Source organism: Bos indicus x Bos taurus, chromosome 3, assembly GCF_003369695.1.
Source record: "Bos indicus x Bos taurus breed Angus x Brahman F1 hybrid chromosome 3, Bos_hybrid_MaternalHap_v2.0, whole genome shotgun sequence".
NCBI lineage: Eukaryota > Metazoa > Chordata > Mammalia > Artiodactyla > Bovidae > Bos > Bos indicus x Bos taurus.
Window position 1 is genome coordinate 84,310,023 of NC_040078.1, and position 22,387 is coordinate 84,332,409.

At 42.3% G+C, this 22,387-nt stretch overlaps 1 protein-coding gene across 3 annotated transcripts in view; it reads right to left on the bottom strand.

The window, feature by feature from the left end:
• Positions 1 to 14,775: 14,775 nt before the first annotated feature.
• NFIA (nuclear factor I A) overlaps positions 14,776 to 22,387 on the bottom strand; it is a 400,777-nt gene continuing 393,165 nt past the window's right edge. For all 3 annotated transcript variants that reach the window (XM_027537074.1, XM_027537072.1, XM_027537073.1), the window contains one exon: positions 14,776 to 22,172. In XM_027537074.1, the coding sequence (XP_027392875.1) occupies positions 22,096 to 22,172 (77 nt within the window). In that variant the 3' untranslated portion in view covers positions 14,776 to 22,095. The remainder of the gene's footprint in view (positions 22,173 to 22,387) is intronic.

Below are 22,387 nucleotides of genomic sequence, written 5' to 3' on the forward strand. Positions count from 1 at the left end.
TTTTAAACCACACATCCTATGAGATCTTAGTTCCCCAACCAGGGATGGAAACTCTACCCTCTAAGTAGAACATGCAGTCTTAACCACTGTAACACCAGGGAATTCTCATGTCAGAATTTCAAAGAAATTAGTCCAGTTATCCACTCGGCCAATATTTTCTAGGGATAAGGAACAAACTTGTCTTACTATATTATTTTTAATGACTACCTTATCTATAGCTGTGATCTTTTCATTCTTGACGTTGCTTATTTGTGTATTTAAAACTCTCTTCACCTGTCATTTTCCTCAGAATATTCATTATTACTCTTTGTTTCAAAGTACCGACTTACGGCTTTGTTGACTTCTATTGTGGGTTTGCTTTGTCTTTTGTTCTTTTATTCCATTTATCTTTCCCTTCTTTCTACTTTCTTTGGGCATAATTTAGTAATTAAAAAAAAAAAAAGTTCTTGGGACTTCTGTGGTGATCCAGTGGCTAAGACACCATGTGTCTACCGCAGGGGCCCCAGTTTGGATTCCTGGTCGGGGAACCAAGATCCTGCATGCCATGTGGCACAGCCAAATAAATTAATTAACTAAATTAAATAAAAAATAAACAAAAAAATTCTTGAGTTAGATCTTAAGTGCATTGATTTCAGTCTTTTTATTTGCTAAGATTTCTATCCAAGGTGCAAAATGTTATATAAATGTAGTTTAGCTAAGTCTCGTACATTTAAAAGATTGTATTTTTATTTGCATACAGTAAAACTTGCTGTTCTTTGTTGATAATGTGCTTATTCAAATCTTTGGCCTATTTTTAGTTGGATTGTTTGTTTTATTACCATTTGAAAGTTCTCTGTATATACTGGACACAAGTTCCTTGTTGGGCCATAAGCTTTGAAAATATTTCCCCCATCTCTGGCTTTTCTTTTCTTTCTCTTAACAATATATTTTGACAAGCAAAATATTTTAATTTTACTGAATACTAATATATTATTTTTAATAGATTATTCTTTTGCTGTTGTAGCTAAGAACTCTTGCAAAATTCAAGATCACAAAGATTTTCTAAGTAGTATTTAATTCTAGTGATTTTATAAATTTGGGTTATTCACTTAGTTTTATGCTTCATTCTCTACAGGAGATCAGTCCTGGGTGTTCTTTGGCAGGAATGATGCTAGAGCTGAAACTCCAGAACTTTGGCCACCTCATGCAAAGAGTTGACTCATTGGAAAAGACTATGATGCTGGGAGGGGTTGAGGGCAGGAGGAGAAGGGGACGACAGAGGATGAGATGGCTGGATGGCATCACTGACTCGATGGATGTGAGTTTGAGTGAACTCCGGGAGTTGGTGATGGACAGTGAGGCCTGGCGTGCTGCAATTCATGGGGTCGCAAAGAGTCGGACACAGCTGAGTGACTGAACTGAACCGATGCTTCATTCTCAGTAAAAATTTGTACAAACTGAAACATACATCAAGGTTCTTCCTCTTTTCTTCCTCCTTCCCTCACTCTCTCTTTCTTTTGCATGTGAGTGTCCGATTTTCTAGCACCACATGCTGAAAAAGGCGATACTCCATCAGGCTGCCTTTGCCTTTGCCGTTGTCAGAAAAAGCAGTTCCCTACATTCGTGTGAATCTACTTCTGGACTCTGTTTTGTTCTGTTGATCTATGTATCTATTCTTTTGCCAGTACTGTGTTGTCTTGATTACGTAGCTTAATAGTAAGTTTTGAAATCAGTGTGAAACCTCCAATTCGGTCCTCTCTTTAAGAATTGGTTTGCCATTTCTAGTCACTTTGCCTTCCCATAAAACATTTAAAATCAGACTGTTGATATTTACCAAAAGTTGTGTGCCTCCTAAACCTTGTGGAACATCTCTGTGGTAATGCAAGCAGTAGTTCATCATTTTAGACAAAATAACATTGCCTGGCATGCAGTTCTCTATTTTGGTAGCAATTGTTATTATCTTTATCATTTGTAGGGACAGTTTCAGTTCAGTTCAGTCGCTTAGTTGTGTCCGATTCTTCGCGACCCCATGAATTGCAGCACGCCAGGCCTCCCTGTCCATCACCAACTCCCGGAGTTCACTCAGACTCACGTCCATCGAGTCAGTGATGTCATCCAGCCATCTCATCCTCTGTCGTCCCCTTCTCCTCCTGCCCCCAATCCCTCCCAGCATCAGAGTCTTTTCCAATGAGTCAACTCTTCGAATCAGGTGACCGTGGCCAAAGTACTGGAGTTTCAGCTTTAGCATCATTCCTTCCAAAGAAATCCCAGGGCTGATCTCCTTCAGAATGGACTGGTTGGATCTCCTTGCAGTCCAAGGGACTCTCAAGAGTCTTCTCCAACACCACACTTCAAAAGCATCAATTCTTCGGCGCTCAGCCTTCTTCACAGTCCAACTCTCACATCCATACATGACCACAGGGAAAACCATAGCCTTGACCTGACGGACCTTTGCTCAGATATTGTTTGTAGTTTATCCTTGCTGCTACAGTCAAGTCAAAACATTGAGGGTTTTTTTTTTTTTCTCTCTCTCTTCTCCCATCACAAGAAGGGAGTCTGCCTCCACGTTCCAGGTCAGGGCTCCATTAATTCACGGTGACTAACAGCTGTGGAGGGTGTGCAGTTTCCCAGGCATCAGTAGTATGTGGTAAAAAAAAAAAAAAAAGAAATGCAACTCTGTTTCGTTTGTGATACTTAGTTTCTAAGCTGTCTTTCAGCAAGTTCCATCTAGAGGCTTGTGGGTAAATTCACACCAATCAGTGATTTCTGTCAATTTTAGAATGAATAGATCTATATCCAGTTCAAAGCCATTTTCAGTTTGCCCCTCCCCCTCTCTGGAGTTGGCTCCAATGTCAGGGGCAGCAGTGGGTGAAGGGAGGGGTATATGCTCTAGTCTCTCCTGCATCTGCATCTTGCACTTCTGTTGCCAGAGATGCTGCTAACCACGCGGTCTCTTCTCTCGTCACAGATAATGCCTGGAGGTTGCTCTGTCTAGGGGCATCTTTGGCTGCAGGCAAGTACCCAGTATGAGTGACTCACACTGAAGATGCTTCTTCCCCTCTCACTGGTGAGGGCTGGTTCCTACTCATCTCCGTGTGCACCCCTTGGCCTCACCAGGCGGCCTCTTGTGGATGGCACACAGGCCCACGTGTGCAATGCCCATGTACCCATCAGGGCAGCACAGTCGCCTCCCAAACAGTGCCCCCCACTGCCCTCAGGACTCTTGAATTTTTTTCCCTGCATCTGTACCCCACCTTTCAGAACAAATGGGAATACCAAATGCGCAAATTCTCAATGCTAATTCTCTTTCTTCTGAAGCTCTTTCTAGCTTTCCCTTTCTAAAGCTTAAGTATCATTTCTTCCTTGGACAAAGGAGGAAAATGGTTGATCTCTTCCAAAACTTTGTGAAGTTGGACAAGGACAGCTGTACTTCTTGAGCTTTATGTGTAAGAAATCGGGTCTTGGCTTCAGTCATGGGCTCTGTTCATAAGAATTGATTCACTTCCAGTTTAATTTATGACAGCTCTTTTTGAGGAGGAGGAGGTAACAAACAAGGAGTGGCCCCACGGAGCAGAATGGAGCATGTGTCCTCAATATTTCTTGGCATCTCTATTCAGATGCACGGTTTATGTTATTACCTTTCATTCAAATGAGATGACTCTTGGAAAAGAACCCCTTAGCACAGTAACTGGCACTTGGTTGTCATGAATGCAGGCCAATTTATAAAGATAATGGCTTGAGGTTTGCTGTCATTATTATAACAGAAGCAGAAATAAGGATGGTATTTTTGCTTCTCCCATCCCAAGAAGTTAGCAAAGCCTCCATGTTCTGAGTTCCCTTACCTCAGAGAGACCTTATCATTTTTTATATTTCAAGGTCAAGAAAGAGTTGCTAGGCACCCAGAAAAAAACCCTCCATTGAACTAATTTTGGGGAGGATCCAGCCTCAATAATATGGGTTAAGGCGGAAGTTGAGGAGCTGGAAGAGGCCAAAGTGACCTTTTAATAGGATCTGAGGAAGCGGAAGTCCACAATGTTCTGTGACACTTCGGTCACTTGCGCAGAGCCGTCCAGAAGGAAAAATGCTGTTTGCGGTGCAGAGGGGGCTGGACTCTGGGAATCGCAGCTTGAAGCCTCAGCTTGGAGGCACCACCTTCTGAAGCTACAACGGATCAAATTGCCAACAACGGATGGATCATAGAAAAAGCAAGAGGGTTCCAGAAAAACATCTATTTCTGCTTTATTGACTATGCCAAAGCCTTTGACTATGTGGATCACAATAAACTGTGGAAAATTCTGAAAGAGGTGGGAATATCAGACCACCTGAACTGCTCCTTGAGAAGCCTGTATGCAGGTCAGAAAGCAACAGTTAGAACTGGACATGGAACAACAGACTGGTTCCAAATAGGAAAAGGAGTACATCAAGGCTGTATATTGTCACCCTGTTTATTTAACTTCTGTGCAGAGTACATCATGAGAAATGCTGGGCTGGAAGAAGCACAAGCTGGAATCAAGATTGCTGGGAGAAATATCAATAACCTCAGATCTGCAGATGACACCACCCTTACGGCAGAAAGTGAAGAACTAAAGAGCCTCTTGATGAAAGTTAAAGAAGAGAGTGAAAAAGTTGGCTTAAAGCTCAACATTCAGAAAACGAAGATCGTGACATCCAGTCCCATCACTTCATGGGAAATAGATGGGGAAACAGTGGAAACAGTGGCTGACTTTACTTTTCTGGGCTCCAAAATCACTACAGATGGTGACTGCAGCCATGAAATTAAAAGACGCTTACTCCTTGGAAGGAAAGTTATGACCAACCTAGATAGCATGTTAAAAAGCAGAGACATTGCTTTGCCAACAAAGGTCTGTCTAGTCAAGGCTATGGTTTTTCCAGTGGCCATGTATGGATGTGAGAGTTGGAATGTGAAGACAGCTGAGCGCTGAAGAATTGATGCTTTTGAACTGTGGTGTATGGAGAAGACTCTTGAGAGTCCCTTGGACTGCAAGGAGATCCAACCAGTCCATTCTGAAGGAGATCAGCCCTGGGTGTTCTTTGGAAGGACTGATGTTGAAGCTGAAACTCCAATACTTTGGCCACCTGATGCGAAGAGTTGACTCATTGGAAAAGACTCTGATGCTGGGAGGGATTGGGGGCAGGAGGAGAAGGGGACGACAGAGGAGGAGATGGCTGGATGGCATCACTGACTCAATGGACGTGAGTCTGAGTGAACTCCGGGGGTTGGTGATGGACAGGGGGGCCTGGCGTGCTGCGATTCATGGGGTCGCAAAGAGTCGGACATGACTGAGTGACTGAACTGAACTGAGAAGCGAGTCAACCCCACCACAGGGATGGAGATCCTTTCTAGTGTTTTCTGGGTCATTAAATGGTAGGGAGCTGGGGAGAGGACCCTGATGACTTCTTTCCCCCAGGTAGAGACTGACCCAGGCACACCATCTCTGTTCCAGTTCTCTCAGCTCTTAAATTCCAACTGTCAACATTTCTGTGAACTTCCTTTGTTTAACAGGACTTTTATCATTCTGTGAGGACCACCTTCTTCCTCTTTTCACAAATGAAGAATGCTGAGATTCGGAGATGAGATGGTTAAGATGAAGCAGGATGTCAAAGTGTCAGAGGAGAAACTTGGACACAGGTTTGCTGAACCAGGCATCATTGCATTACCTGTCAGCGCTAGTGTTAGTCACTCAGTCGTGTCTGACTCTGTGTGACCCTATTGACTGTAGTCCGCCTGGCTCCTCTGTCCATGGAATTCCCCAGGCAAGAATATTGTAGTTGGGTTGCCATGCACTCCTCCAGGGGATCTTCCTGACCCAGGGATTGAACCTGCTTCTCATGTCTCCTGCATTGGCAGGCAGATTCTTTTTCACTAGTGCCACCTGGGAAGACCTGTAAGGTACCTACAAGCACCTTTCAGTTACAAATATCCCATGGTATTAGTTGCTGGCACTTCTCTTCATCTAAATAGATTTCACACCCCTTTCAGGGGTCAGAGATGAGCCCTTCAGGTTCTCCCCTAGTATCTGGATGACTTTCCTTTCTGTGACAGATACCTTCTTCACTTTTAAGTGGACTAAGAGCATCTACCTTAATAAAGTACTGGGAGGATTAGTGGCTAACTGGGATGACCCAGTGACACAAGCTGATCTGGGTTTCTGGGTTAGGCTGGACATCTAACCGATAGAGGAATATAAATAAGGGCCTGTACACGCATCACTTATGCTTTTATGGGAATGAGAAAAAGGCCCTGTTGTGTGCATATATTCACCAATCTGAGAATGAGAGCAAACACAGTGTAACAGGTTGGAGACCCCTTTAAGGATTTGGGTAAATGATTTAAAATATGTAATTGGGGTTTTATTTTATTTGTTATTTTCTCTTATTTTTGCCTGCCCTGGGTCTTCATGGGCTTTTCTCTAGTTGTGGCACTTGGGTTTAGTTGCCCTGAAGCATATGGGATCTTAGTTTCCTGACCAGGGATTGAACCGACATCCTCTGCATTGGGAAGCAGACTCCTTACCACTGGACCACCAGGGAAGTCCCCCTGCAATTGGGATTTTAAAAATCGGTTTTGGGAAAGAACATTTTGAAAACTTTGGAAATAAATTTTGATAAAAAGTTCACTTGCAAACAGTGGTTTGTGGACATAGAGGTTTATCAGATCTGGGTGTATCGGCGCTCCTGGTTCCCGGCTGGCTCCATTCAAGTCCAGGGAGAGCCCAGCTGGGTGGAGATTGGAGGGAATAAGAGCTGTCTAGACACAGCAGCTGTCACAGGCAGGTAACTATCTGCGAACCAGTGCCCTCCAGGATTCAGACTGAGGATAGCAGGTAGAAAATAAACGGCCAAGGAGATGAGTAAATCAAAGGGGAAGAAGAATTGCCCGTCTCCTGTCAGGAACCCAGTCAGCCGTCTTTAGTGGAGGTTTGGGCGCCATCTTTCCCTCCCTCTCCTGACAGGCCTTTTAGAACTCATTATTGTTAAGTGTTCGTTGCAGCCTAGTGTTCTCTCAGAATGGCTTGAGACCAGCATGGGTAGATTATCTGCTTTCATTGATCTGCACTTCAGAGCTAGAGGAAGGTAAAGATGATTTAATGCCTATTTTCAAAGAATGAAGGATCTTTTGTTCAGTTCTTGCCAGGGAGCAGACAAAGGAAGCAAGATTCACCTATAACAGGAGGGGGTTGGTGGTAGACAGGAGGGAAATTTATCAGTCAGGGAGGATGGAGACACTCGCGTGAGTTATGGTATCTTCTTACCTGGAGATCTTCAAAGTAAGATATACTTCCCTCTGACAGGAGCAGTCAGAGCTGGCAGTGGGGGGTTGGATTCCTAGCTGGAAGCAGGGAAATGGACTTTAGCGACCTTTGAAGGTTGAGTCCAGCCTTCTGAGTCTAGGATAAACTAAGATGAGAAAATTTATGGCTTTGACATCCACCATGTGAATAAATCTGAGCCTTTGCTGGAGTTTAGGAGAAAGAAGATTCCGGAAGCCTGCTCTGGCTTAACCACTCTATCAGTCCAGGTTCCAGCAGAAAACAGATGGCATATTCAATGCAAGATCATTTGAGAGAGGTTAATAAAGAGGCTATTGACAAAGCTTTGGGCAAGATGTAGAGAAATGTCAAAGGACGGAGCAGTACCCAAAACTCTTACCATCTTCTGCCCAAAGGGATGGGGAGAGGGAGCCATTATTAGAACCTAAAAGGCAGAAACAATGACCATCCTGAGAGGGGCTGTAACCTTCTGATAAGGAATGCCACCAGCCAGCAGGGACATAGGGAGAGAGCCTGGGAAGTAAATGCCCTGACATCTCTGTCCTCTCTCCCACACATCTGCTTTCTGGGTTTCCAATCAGCTGGTCCAGACTGAAAACCTGAGGCCAAGGAAGCCCATTGATGAGGTCACACAGTCAGCCTCCTGAGCTGACACCAGCTTGGAGAAAGGTGAAGGATAGATCAGGAGGAGCAAGGAAAGCTGACTGACACCACCATTGCTGGTTCCGTCACACAACAAAGTGTTACATGCCAAGCAGTGTTCTAGGCACTAGGAAGAAGGCAGTGAACCAGACTTACATTTGGAACTAATTGTGATTTAGAAATGCACCCTCCCCTTAGCCCCCGTATGTATTTGTTAATATAAGTAAGGAGAGTTACTGAAACTCTGTGCCTCAATATCCTCATCTGTAAAATGGGAACAACAGTTGTAAGTCCTTCATGGGGTTGGGTTACATGTAAAGCCCTGAGAAAGATAAGTGGTGTGAAGTAAGAGCTCATCCCGTACATGTTATTATTCTTACTATTGTTATGCTATTGCTATTTACATCTTTTCTCCAGTCTCTTGAGCTCTTTCTCATCCTTAAAGACCTAGATTGTGCAAACTCCTCCCCGTGGCTCTCTCTCCCCCCTCCCTGTCCCTTGGGCACACCTGAGCCCAGGTGATCTGGCATATGATGCCTCCCTGGTTCTTATAAGGCCAAGGTGCAATTATTTGGTTTGCATGTTTGTTTGCTCTGCTAGACTTTGCGCACTTGGGGATAATCTCAGATTCAGGTCCTTCTCCAGGCCTGTGTTCTGACAGAGGGGAGGAACTCCATAGTGGAGGTCGAGTTTGTTTTGAGTGACTTTACATATGAGATTTTGTAGTTTCAGGGACCCGAGCATGGCCGAGGCCCGTGTTCAGAAGCCAGGATGTAGAAGTAGAGGGAGAAGGGATTTCATGGCCCTAAGAATCCAGCCCCAGCCCCACTGCTCCATAGAGCCTGATCGGAAGCCCCAACTCCCTGCCTTGGAATTGACTTCTACCCCAAGAGCATACATTCACAGGGAAGACGATGCCCACTGAATAGGGAGGCAGGAACAGAAAGACCCTTATCTGAGTTTACAGCCAACCAGAACTATTAATCTTATTCTTCTTTAAGGTAGAAGCTGGCTTTTTTTCTTTTTTCTTTTTTATCAGCAGTAGGGGACAAGGAGAGAGTTTTTTGACATTAAGATGGACACTGCTTTGCCTCTGCGGATACCGTCTGAGAAAAAAGAAAAAAACACTTTGGGATGGAGTTGGTGAAGAACAGTTCCTGGGCACCTTTCACTTCAGCCTAGTTATTTTGGCCACAGCTTCCAGAGTCAGGGCACAAACACATGGTGAGTTCCTTGATTAATCCCATATCTCTGTGTGAGGCAGCCTTGGGACTGCATCCCATCGGGTCAATTTCCAAGGTCAAAGGATATGCTTCCAATTTACTGGTCAAACATGTTTACGCCACAGGGACGCCATCTATAAGATGGAGCCCGGGAAAAACTCTTCAGGACAAATGGACCAGTTTCTTCAGCAAATAATTGCAAGGAAAATACAAGAGAAGAAGGGGACTCTATAGATTTAAATCTTTAAGATATGTACAAACCTCTTAGTGTATGGACTTTATTTGGATCCTTATTTGAACAAAGTATTTTAAAAATCATAAGACAGTTGAGAGTATTTGATATTTGATTGGTTATTTGATATTAAGGAAGTATTGCTAATATTTGGGGTATGAAAATGGTATTGTGAATACATTTATAAGAGTCTTTGCTTTTTACAGATATATTCTGGAATATTATGAATGAAGTATATGATACATGAGATTTGCTTCAGAATAATCTGGGGATGGTCAAGAAGTGAATGGAATATAGAGGGAAAGGAAAGTGAAATGAAAGTTGCTTAGTCGTGTCCAACTCTGCCATCCCATGGATTATACAGTCCATGGAGTTCTCTAGGCCAGAATACTGGAGTGGGTAGCCTTTCCCTTCTCCAGGGGATCTTCCCAACCCAAGGATCAAACCCAGGTCTCCCGATTAGCAGGTGGATTCTTTACCAGCTGAGCCACAAGGGAAGCCCAAGAATACTGGAGTAGGTAGCCTATCCCTTCTCCAGTGGATCCTCCCTACCCAGGAATTAAACCGGGGTCTCCTGCATTGCCAGAGGATTCTTTACCAACTGAGCTATCAAGCCCAGAATATAGAGGGGGTAGAAGTTAATTGTAAGTGACGAATAGGAGGTACATGGGAGTTCACTAATCAATTCTATTTTGTACATAATGGTATTTTTCTATAATAGAAGAAAATCTAAGTATGTTAGGAATAAATGTACTTTTTGCTTGTTTTACCAGGTTCCCTGAAACGAACTTGAAATTCAAACTGAACATGCCAGAAATGGGCTTATATGTTTCGCAGATGAAAGCTAGCTCATTCCTCACAGGGCATGGGAAGCCCTATTTCTCCCTGAAGGCCAGTAAGATTTCTACACTTTAGCTTTTTTTTTTTTTTAACTAAGAGCCAGAACTTGAAGGGATAAAATGATGACTAGCATCACTTCTCTTGGCCAACTTCCCTGACTGATGAGAATGGATTTCCCTAGCTGCTCACACTGTTGAGGAAAACAGGAACCAGAGCCAGGTGGGTCTAGACTCTAGTTGGGTTTTACTCAGTGTCCCTAGTGCCTAATGCTTGCAACTGTGCTTCTCTGCACATTCTCATCCATAGTCCTTGAGTCATTTGGGCCTCTCTCTCAATCAAGACTCAGAGAGAGGTGTAATGATTTGTTTAATATCATATGGCCTGGGCATGGTGATCCAGTGGTTAAGAATCTACCTGCCAAAGCAGGGAACACAGGTTCACTGGTCTGGGAAGCTCCCACATGCTTCGAGGCAACTAAACCAGTGCACCGCAACCACTGAGCCTGAGAGCCGAAACTACAGAAGTCCATGTGCCCTGGAGCCCACGCTCTGCAACAGCAGCCACTGCAATGGGAAGCCCGTGTACCACAACTAGAGAGTAGCCCCCACTAACTGAACTAGAGAAAGCCTGCACACAGCAGTGCAAACCCAGGGCAGCCAAAAATTAAAAAAATACATCATATGGCCCATGAATGGTGAAACTGGGACTCATATCCAAGTCCTTTCTGGTTTCAAGCCCAGACTTCTTCCCACTATACCATATTGCCCTGCCAGTCTCAGGGTTCCTTTCATTAGGATGCACCAATCCAAGGTTGCAAATAATAATAGTTACGTGGTTGGGACTGTATGGAGTGCTCTACATGCATTAATTCATTTCAACCCTCTTAATGATCTCATAAGGTATGTATTATCCTTGTGCCCATTTTACAGATGGGAAAACGGAGGCCCCTAGTGTCACAGAACTAATAAAATGAGGAACTGACATTTAAACTCAAGGATATCTGTCCTCAAACCTTTGACTATATTTTTTATGCTACTTCTCCCTATTTAGTGGAAGATGAAAGTTTTTTCAGAATTCCCCCAAATAGAGACCTGGAAATGACAAGGAAGAGAACTTACACCATCAGTGTGCTGAAAGAATGACTTAGCTCTATATTTTGGAGTCAGTTATTTTTTCTTAAAGTCATAGCATTCTCATAGCAGTTAACAATGGCCAGGCCACTGCTAGCCACTTTACAAATGTTAATTCATCACATAATCATAGCAGCCTGGTGAGGTGGTTGTATGCTATTATCATTCTTCCCATCTTACCGATGGAGAAACTGAGGCATTGCCAACACCACAGAGCTAATAACAATACAGAGCCAAGATTCAATCCAGGCAGTCTTCCACCTGACCCTGGGCTTCGATCTCAACCTCACCTTCACCTTGAGCCTGGTACCTACGCATAATCTGTCCTAGAGTATGTCAATGAAGGAGCAGTGTTAACTGACTTTAACTCCCAAGTCTTAACTCCAACTAATAAAGACCAAAGTTCTGCTATTGGCCTGAGTAATAACTGAAAGGTAGTAACTGATTCTAACTTGGACTTTAAGGCATGTATGGGAAAAACTGATCCATTCACCTGAGTTACAAACGTGTTTTGAGGACGGACTCTACCTTTTTGAAAGCCGCAATAATAAGAGAGAAAATATTAAATTTAACGGGATAAATCACCTACATCACTTAGCACATAGGAGAGGTCAATACACAGTAGCTATTAACATCCTTCATAACCTCTCTGATCGGTCTACTTCTCGTCCACTCCATCGTGGGTGCCACAGCCCAGGCGTCCGTCCTCTCTCTGGTTGCTGTAGTGTGTTCTCTCTGGATTTCTCCACTTAGCCTACTCTCCACACTGCACCACCCATGCCCAAAACTAATCTGTTCTCTAGTCTCCTGAGGGAGGGTTAACCTTCCTGGTCCTCTTGAACCACATGATGTGCTCTGGCCAATGAAATGTGAGTGCAAGTGGTGTGTGTCAATTGCAGACAGAGTTGATAAAAGCCAGTGTGTGTCCTGCCATGCTCCTCCTCCCGCATGCTGATGCATCTCTCAACCATCCTGACGGTGGTCACTTTTCACCCTGGGTCCTAGAATGAGGAAACTCTATACAGAAGCTCCAGCAACCCTTGACAGACATGCAAAATAAGGTACAAACTTTTATCATTTGTTGTAATACACGGCACTTTTGGATCTGTTTGTGTCACAGCATAGATCTAGCCTAATCTGACTGATACACGTTTTATGATGTTCTTGCAGGGAGGACAAAGTTCTCTAATGTGCCGGCAAGGCCCCGCAACATTGTGATCTAAACATGAAGCTTCATCTTCTACCGTATTTCCTCTTTTTCTCTTCAGCCAAACAGGGCTTCTTTCAACCCCCTCCTAGGGCTACTACAGGCTGTTTGTATATGCTATTCCCTCTGCCTAGAACATTCTCCCAGCTGCCTACCCCCTTTGCCTGGTTAATTTCTGTCTCACCAGCCTCAGTTGACTTTCACGGCAGTTATGTGTATCCTTTATAGCACCCAATCGCTGACAGATGTGCAATAAGGTAAATCCTTACCTTTGCTGCTGTTTGTTGGAATAATGCTTATCTTGCCCACTAGGCTGTGCACGTCCTACAAATAGTTGCCGTCTTTGCTTACTGACTAGCCCTAGCCCTTGGTACATAATAGGTACTCAAAAAATATTTATTGAATAAACAGTTCGGTCAAAATGTTGTAGTGATTATAGGAAGGACGTTGGAGCCAGACTTCTTAGATTCACATCCTACCCTGCCATGTATTTGTTGGGTAAATTACTGAATCTGTCTCAATTTCTTCATCTCTAGAAGGAAGATTACAAATGGAAGTGATCCCATAGGGTGTTTGTGAGGATTAACTGGATTAAGACAGTGGTTATTTACTTGTTATCTCTGGCCTCCAAGCCCGCCCTTCTATACGCTGTTCCATGGGGCCACGGTTTCCTTATGATACTTTCCCAGACTCCTTTGCTGGATGGCTCCGTTTTGATAAAGCCGATGAGAAACTCTGGCAGGAGCCTAGGAGTAGGAGGGAGGGAACTTCACTGTGTGTTCATTTTCTACACACAGCGTGATAGCTAAGAGGATAGAGGTGCAAACCGCCCGAGCTCCTTTCAACTCTCCCAGCGCCAGTCAGGCTTTACTGCCTCTGAAGTGCTGGTACCTGTGGCTGTGACCCCCTTGAGGCCCAGCATCAGCTGCCCACATCCTCTGAGAGGTCTGAGTAGGGGCCGTGTGGTGACTCGTGAGGGCCTCACGGTGACTCCTCTCAGTAAAGATCCAAGTATCTGTAGGGAGTCCCTCCTTGGAGCTTCTGGTCTGGTAACCCAACCTTTCATTTTTGTTTCTCTAACTCCAGGGGTGGTGGCTGTACTCGTGTTGGAAAAACTGACTGGACCCTTTTCCTGGCTCCAGACTGGGCCTTAACTGATACACTATCTAAAGCACCGACTCAATGGACATTAATTTGAGCAAACTCCGGGAGACAGTGGAGGAAAGAGGAGCCTGGCATGCTGCAGTCCACGGGGTTGCAGAGTTAGACATGACTTAGCAAGTGAACAACAAGAAATCTAAAGCACTGAGAACAGCCTCAAGCACACAATAGGCACTATGTCAGTGTGAAGTTTTGCATTTGTCTAAGTAGGTAAACGGAGAAGGCGATGGCACCCACTCCAGTGCTCCTGCCTGGAAAATCCCATGGACGTGGGCTGCAGTCCATGGGGTCGCTAAGAGTTGGACACGACTGAGTGACCTCACTTTGACTTTTCACTTTCATGCATTGGAGAAGGAAATGGCAACCCGCTCCAGTGTTCTTGCCTGGAAAATCCCAGGGACGGGGGAGCCTGGTGGGCTGTTGTCTATGCGGTCGCACAGAGTCGGACACGACTGAAGCGACTTAGAAGCAGTAGCAGCAGCAAGTAGGTAAAAGGGGTTTCCCAGGTGCTGCAGTGGTAATGAATCCTCCTGCCAATGCAGGAGATGTAAGAGACAAGGGTTTGATCCCTGTGTCAGGACGATCCCCTGGAAGAGGAAATGGCAACTCACTCCAGTATCCTTGCCTGGAAAATCCCATGCACAGAGGAGCCTGGCAGGCTACAGTCAACAGGGCTGCAAACTCTCAGACAAGACTGAGTGTGCGCGCGTGCGCACACACACACACACACACAAGTTCTAGGTACACTGGATGTGCTAAGATCCAGGGATGCAGAGAATAAGATATTATCCCTGCCTCCAAGAAGCTTTCAGTCCAATGGCAAAGACAAGACATAAAGGTAAATAACACAACTGAGTGACTGAGTACACACACACACACACAAATAGGTAAAAAAGCCAACATGGCTCATGAGAACCCTGTGGAGGGTGCCTGACATCTGTCAAGGATGATGCAAGCGACGGGTGCAAAGACTGGCTGTCTTTAGGGGAAACTCTGATCCACACCCATAACTATCACTCAAATGTCACCTTCCAGGTGTGATTTAAAGCAAATGATGACACAGCTTCCATAGCATTAGCAATTTTTTATTTTCCTTTTTTGTTGCATAGGAAATGCAGTACTTGCTTCCAGTAATTGTATTGTAATGTGAGACGGTGGTAGCACTAATGGTTGAATACAAGAGTTAAACTAATCCACACCAGCTCAAAAACCTGTGGAGATTTAGTTGAATAAGAATGGACGCCCACAGTGATTCTCAACCAATTACAAATTTTCACAGAACACAGTCAAACTAAAAGGGTAACTATGAGAGTCAATACAAGTATACTAGAGGCACAGGGGGCCCGGCTCATAAAAAACAAATGTCAAACTAACTTATTAACACGGGGTGTTCAGTTTCACAACAGATCTCTTATCATTGGAAGTGTTTAATCCCCTTCTCCCACAATTTGAAATGAAACAAACAAACAAAAAAACCCCAAAAAACAAAAATGGAGGTATCTTGAGCAGACAGATTTCCAAGGGTGGTGGGACAAGCCCTCAGTGAACTTTGTTCTGGTAAGAGGTCAGGGCTGCAGAGGAGGGGGGTCGTGTATTTGCCTTTGAAAGTCTACCTAGAGGACCTCCTAGAATCTGATAAACCTCCAGCTCTAGGTCAAGCCAGTACCTCAGCAGTGATGCTACCAAATGCCTTCACAGTGCAGAAAGGCAGTCGGAGACTAGGGAGAAAGTGCACTCTTTAGGCCTCCATCCCAACGTAGCCAGTGGCCTTGTGACCTTCGGCTGAGATGTTTGAAAAAACAGTGCTAAATTATAGACTATTACTAAAAAAAATTTGAAAAATAAAAATAACACAAATAGAATCAAAAAGGGAAAAAATCTTCTGTCATTGTGAGAAGCTGAGCATAAAAACAGCAAGAAAAACAGCCCCATTCATTGGACACCATTTGTCCTAGAAACCACCTCGGAGAGACAAGTTCACATCGAGCACCCTGGGGGGTATTCTCCACTGTGACGGCGTAGGGCTGGATTCACGGTGGCACTTCCACCATATACTCTTGTGGTCCAGACACACTTTGGAAATTGTGTTTTTTGAATTGAATAGCATCAGGAAATGTGACGCTCATGTGGAAACTCATGATGTCTGGCACTCAGGCAAAGTCCTGCCCCTACATGATGCTGCCTCCCTTGTTACCATGCTCAAGGGTAGGTGGTCCCCTCTTATCTTTCTGAGCATTGCTGAAATCTGCTCTCCATTTCCCCATCCCCCTAACAGATTATAAAAGGGGAATAAAAAATAAAAAGGCAGATCAATGCTGGCTTAGGGGAAAAAAAAATGAGATAAAAGATTTCATTTGGGAAGCAAGTCATTTCAAATTTAGACCAAAAAAGAAAAAAGTTATATTGAAAAAAATCCCGTGTTAATAGCCAATTTCTTTTTCTTATGAATCGGGCCCAAAGTTTGTACAGAGTTTTATTTTTGAAGAAAATATTGCAACTGTGCATGAAACTAAATAGCCACGTGATTCTGTAAAGATTTTTTTTTTCTTTTTTTTTTTCTTTTAATACGAGGAAGTCTGGTGTGAAGACGGATCAAGCATGGGTACCTGGCTGAACATTGTCCATTAAGAAAATGCTTCAGTATCGGCAAAGCTTCAGTCGAGGGTGAAGGGAAATGTCCCTCATTTTGAAATATCCTCAGTGTCTTCAGAGCAGAGTTCTTGAAATTCAAATGGTTGTTTTGAGACAAAAGTCTTGCCAGGGACTGATTTCTGAAATCAAACACCCATGCTTGTCCCCTAGGAAAAAGAAAACAAAAAACAAAAACGAAAACAAAAACACAAGTAATACTGAATTTAAGTCAATGTATACCTCCAAAATACTGAAAACTGCCGAAATCAAGAAAAGACAGAATTTGCGTTCTCAGTGAAATACCTTTAAACCTAGCTGACAAGAACCAAGTCAGAAAAAAAGACTAACATAATCTTGAGTAATATTCATACAGTTCACTAAGCATTATGGAATAGCATGCATTAATATTGTACGGTTATTTTACATCACCTATACCAGAAGGTCCTGACTGACAGACAGCGAAGGCTACCGGTGTAGAAAAATCTTACTTCAGAAGAGCAATATAATACAGATTTCACAGGCACTACATTTTAATATATCAGGTATTATGCTGGTTTTCTTATAATTCTTTCTGTCCTAAAGCTGGCATTATAACAATGACCAAAAAGGCAAGGATTGAAGTAAACGGAAAGTAGATACCAAAGTTGATATAGTTTTTTTCTTCAGATAGATTAGTGCATAGTTCTCATGCAGATAAACACTGCTATGCGTTTACACTGTTGGAAAGCAGAGTGAATTGAGCCCAAGTTGTCACATTTGTGTAAATCATTTTGTCAGCCTGTAATAGCACCATGTAATGGATTTGCATTAAACATTAAATTGATTTCAGGATTGGTGACACAGTATTCACTACACTTAAGTGCTATGGAATAGCTTCAATGTTACCTGCTATATATCAAAGCAATTTTCATCCCACTGCTTTTTTTATTGGAAAAAATAAAAGGAAAACATACACGACACTAATTAGACGAATGCACAGCCTTGGACGTGGAGAAGGCAGAGCGGGTTTACTGTCAAACAGCAAATACATGCATTGACTTCAGGACGAAAGTGGCCTTGGAAAAGCTGATTTGAATGAAAGCTGTGCTGGGGGCAGTGCAGCTTTCTGAGACTGTCTGAAGTCTTAGGACAGGTCTCGGAGGGTGGGTGGTGAGGTGCCACTGAAGCTCTCCGTACATTACCATGCCAGTTGTGTTTTAAATTGGTTCTATGGAGGCCTGCTACCAGGAAAAAGAGACAAGAAGAAACGGAAAGAAAGAAAATGAAAGAGAGAGACCACTACGGCTACGGACAAAATGATACTTCCAGAGACATGATGCCATGTACATTAAATGACATTCTTAGAAACCCCTCCCCACAAAAAAAAAAAAAATCAAAAGGAAAACATTTTTTGTCTTAATCCAGATTTTGTAAATACTTTATGACACTGTAACTACAGAATTCAAAGCCTATGAGGATAAGGACTTGAAAAGTGAAAGACAAACTTTTTGAGACGGGGTTTTGCGTCTTCCAGTGGGCTGTCTGAATACTGTGACTCTGGGAAGTCTGGGTTCCTTTACGCTTCACCTGTCAGAATGTGAAGAATACACGCTTCGGGAAGTGGACCTTGGCCCGCCTGTAGCCCACGCCTGACTGTGGGGTGGGGGCGGGGAGGAGCTGACATAGTAACTGTCATGCCAGGGTGTGAAGAAACAGAAAACCTAGGTCAAACCTCAAAGGAAAGAAGAACGTGTGGGATGGAGAGAGCGGGCTTTGGAAAGAGGGCCTCTGCCCATTAACGGTCAGACAAGGAGCGTTTTTGTGGCAGGGAGATGGGCCAGAAGGAAAAAAAAAAAAGGATATAGGAAAATGGTATGATTTAGTGTTTGTGCCTCTGACTTCAGTTCCCAAAGAAAAAAACGGAGAGTTATTTGAGGGACTTATCTTTGCCAATATTGTTAATGCCATTTGAAGGGAGAGAAAAAATTCGAATGTGTCTCAGAATCAAGGGCTGGGCCTTCAAGTGTGGATGGCCCTCGGTCTGTCAGTCTACACACCCCAGGTAGCAACGTCTTCCTCAAACATCTTCGCTTGACTTTGAGTCTAAAAAGGTTAAACACTCGTATTGTTGATGTTTCTTTTTTCCTGCTTGATCACAACTAAACTACAGTTTCCTGCTGCTTTCTGGACAATGAAACATGAACAAAAATATAACTTAGTGTGTTTAATACTTAACCCCTGTTCGTTATCACCCTAGACTGCCTCCCTAATGTTTTAAAGCCTTTAAAACATTTTTTTTCCTGCAAATCTGTTCAGAGTTCCCTAATTTTAGCTTCATCAAACTTAATACAACAGAATACCTTCAAAAATACAGCATACCTGTAACGTCCATTTACAATGGTTTTTCAGTAGACCTATACTTCTCAAGCATAGGAATATGCTATACCATTGAAAGAAAAAACAAACAAAACTGTATTTAAATACTTACAAAAAAAAAAAAAAGGAAACAGGAAAGTTTTAAACTTAAATCCAGTTCCCAAAGGGAGAGGGGGGTGGGAAAGAAAGAAAAGCCATTCTATGAACGCTGCCTTTATAATGAACAATCAGAAATTTCACTAGGCTAATTTGACAGAAATTTTTCCTCATTTAAACAACATTACAAAAGTCCTGCATTATAAAATAGGGTAGAATAAATCAGTGTAATCAATAAAACTATACAACAATACAAATTACATATCTTCTGAGTGGGCAGTTAATCTCTCTCTTTGCAGTCATGACTACAACATGCTCACTAAAAACAACTAAAACTGCCCAAACTATTGCTTAGTTTGTTTTGTTTTAAAAAAAGGGTGCAATTTTATTGTATATACAACCAATTTACTGGTAATACCTTGGCTTATCGCAAGGTTCTGACAAAATGTTTGTCTAGGCTTTTTTCCCTTCACTGTGAAGCACTGAAAGCTGCTATTTTTTTTCTTTTTTTTTCTTTTTTCTTTTTTTAGTGCACATATGTCATAATAAAGTAATGCCCAGCTAAGTGCTATAGGGGAAGGCAAAGTATGCTGGCTGGCTAGAGGAAGTGACACCATATACTGACAATCACACCATACGACAGCGCCAAACGACTATTCAACCACTTATCAGACACATATGAAAATCCAAAATGTTTTATTTTATTTTTTTTTCCTTAAATAGAGATAACCAGTAAACAATTTTCAGAACTTGGAAGTTTAAAAACGTGCATATAAAAATGGGCATTATATACTTTGTATTGAATGTGGATTGACTGCAGTCTGCTAAGAAAAATGGGGTGTGGGAGCTGAAGAAAAGGGAAGTTGTCTTTTTTTTTTTTTTAAGGCTTGCTTGTGAAAGGAACAGTTGTAAAAACAAAATTGCTTGAAGCAGGGTCAGCTTAGTGCTTCACAGTTTGACTGCTTCTCTAAGAGGAGCCCTTCCTGCGCACGTGCATTCAAAAATCACAAAAAAAGTACAAAGACAGACACCTAAAACACACTGCGTCAAGTGCAGCACCGACTTTGGTCAAATAAAAAAAATAAAAGAAAAATTAATCATTGCTAAGCTTTTCTACACGATATAAGCAGGTATTGCATATTTTCATATATCTGGGGGCGGGGTGGGGGGGGAAATAAAGGAAGACTCCAAATAAATTGTAAAATGCAGCAACATCCAAAATACTGATATTCTAAGCATCTACAGATCTCAGAATAGCACTGCCACTGACCACATAGGACGATAAAGACTACTCCTATCTGCGGGACAACTAACTCTCTATTTAGTTCTAGATGTTGAAACTGACAATGGCTGACATAAAAGTCACATTTACAAAAAGTGTCTCCAAATGCTTGACTAGGGAAAAACCCCTTTCAATAGAGGAGCATGTGCAACAATTCCACAAATAATCGCTATCCAGGGCAAGGCACATTGATATGGAATTTTTGTTTTCGTGCAAATTAAGGAAAAAAAACAAAACAAAACAACATTGTTTTGGGGGGGAAAGATGAGGAGCAAAGTGTCTTCCCAAGAATTTCAGTTACTTGATTGTATAGGACAGTAGTAGAACCCTTCTGAAGGGCTGAAAAACATCGTTTAAAGGCAAGTGCCTAGAGTAGGGATTACAATATTGTGTCTTAATGCACTCTACTTTATCCTACATTAACTATATAAAAATTAGTTACTAACACTAGAACATGCAGAGACTTTCTCTGATCAGCAGGGCTCGCCAACCAGAACGTATATATATGTATAGTATAGGAAACCTTCTTGAAGTTGCATGGGAAGCAAAGGGGTGCTTCGCTGTCTGGTAGAAAAATCACTTGCACTTTTTTTTTGTTATTTTTTTGTTTGTTTTTTGTATTTTTTTTTTACATAAGATACAGGACATTTGGGGGTGCAAACTTTTTTTTCCCTAACAAGTACCCTTGATCTGAATGGGCACCAGCATTTGTCTCAGTATTGGTTTCATTATTATTATTAAAATTATTTTCCCATAGCCCAGTTCAGGGCGCAAAGGTCTTTAAATTTTCTGGACAATCTCTGGAACAATGAAGTGTCTGATAACTGATAAATCCTATGATGCCAGATACATGTAAAAATTTTCAGAATTGGCATAATCCATTCTAGTGACTTCTAGCTTATAAAATTAACAGATACCATGATTTTATTTTAGTTATGTGCTTTGATAACAGAAAATAATTAATTAGCATTTAATGTAGTTAACATATTGTGGTAAAAGCACCATTAGATTTGTTTTTTTGTTTTTTTTTTTTAAATTTTCCTTCAGTTTTTAAAGGGATACAAGTTTAACAATAAAAAACATAAAAAGCAAAAATAGCTCCCCTTTTTCTTGCAAGGCTGTTTTTTACCCCAATAATTTAGAGTCCTGGGGTGGAAGGACTTGAAAAACAAAAATAGAATTTTCAACAATCTCTATCTTACAAAGATATTTAGCTATCCAATGAAATTGCACTTTACTCAATTCAAAATTCGATTGTTTTGATTGATTCCTGTCAGTTTCTGTCAAAACAGACCATCTTCCCCATTACCACGTGAATTTGTGTCATTGTTGAAATTGTTGAAAAAATGTTTTTTTTTTTTTTTTTTTAAATGTAAGTGCAGCATTTCAAAACTTTTAAAAAACTGAATAGCAGTAGTAGTAGTTTGCCATTTTCGGGATTATTCTGCAACGCGAGTGGGTTCACTGTCCTTCCGGGCCATGTTACCTAGTTAACGGCTGACTGCTGAACCAAGCCAAACTAAAAGAAAGAACAAAAAAGGAACATAACTGCGATTTCTTTTTCCAATATGTTACAGAAAAACATTGCCCTTTGACTGTCCCGTAAGTTATATATATTGCAGATCTCAGCTACTACAAAAGATTTAGTTCTCCAAGTGCCTCCTGATTGCTCAAAGAGGCTCACACCGGTGTGGGTAAATTCATGAAATACTGTGAAACAGCCGGGCTCCGTAAAGAAAGTGTGTTACGACAGGAAGTCAGTGAGCAAGGGTAGATCCTCTCTAGCCACACTGCCTAATGCTCACGCAACCACGGAAACACTTCAAATGTTACAAAGCCCAACCATTTCCAGCACCATATGAGAAAATTACAACAGTTCCTAAAGTATTAAAAAAAAAATCCCAAAAGGTTATGGCCTTTGCTGTTGGACCATAATGCTTGCTGTTTCCATGTACAAGTTGATTTGATTTTCCCCTTCCAGTGACAGTGAAGTTGTAACCGCGCTGGGTTGAGGATGCGTCCATGTTACAGAGTTGAGAAGGGGTCAGGTGGTCTGTCTGGTGGATGGTGGGACGCTGCGACTTTTATCCCAGGTACCAGGACTGGAAGACAAGAGGAAAAGTGCAATTAGAGCTACAATTTGGAAAAGAACACATTTTAACGGTGGCCTTTCCACTGGTGAAATCAAGATCGATGTTAGGGATAAAGGGGGGTTTTCACTGGTAAAAGTAAAGGAATGACTAACAGTAAACCTTAAGACTCTGAACCTGATCTTACTCTTCTGAAACAACACTCAGTGTCTTTGTAGGGGGCTGCT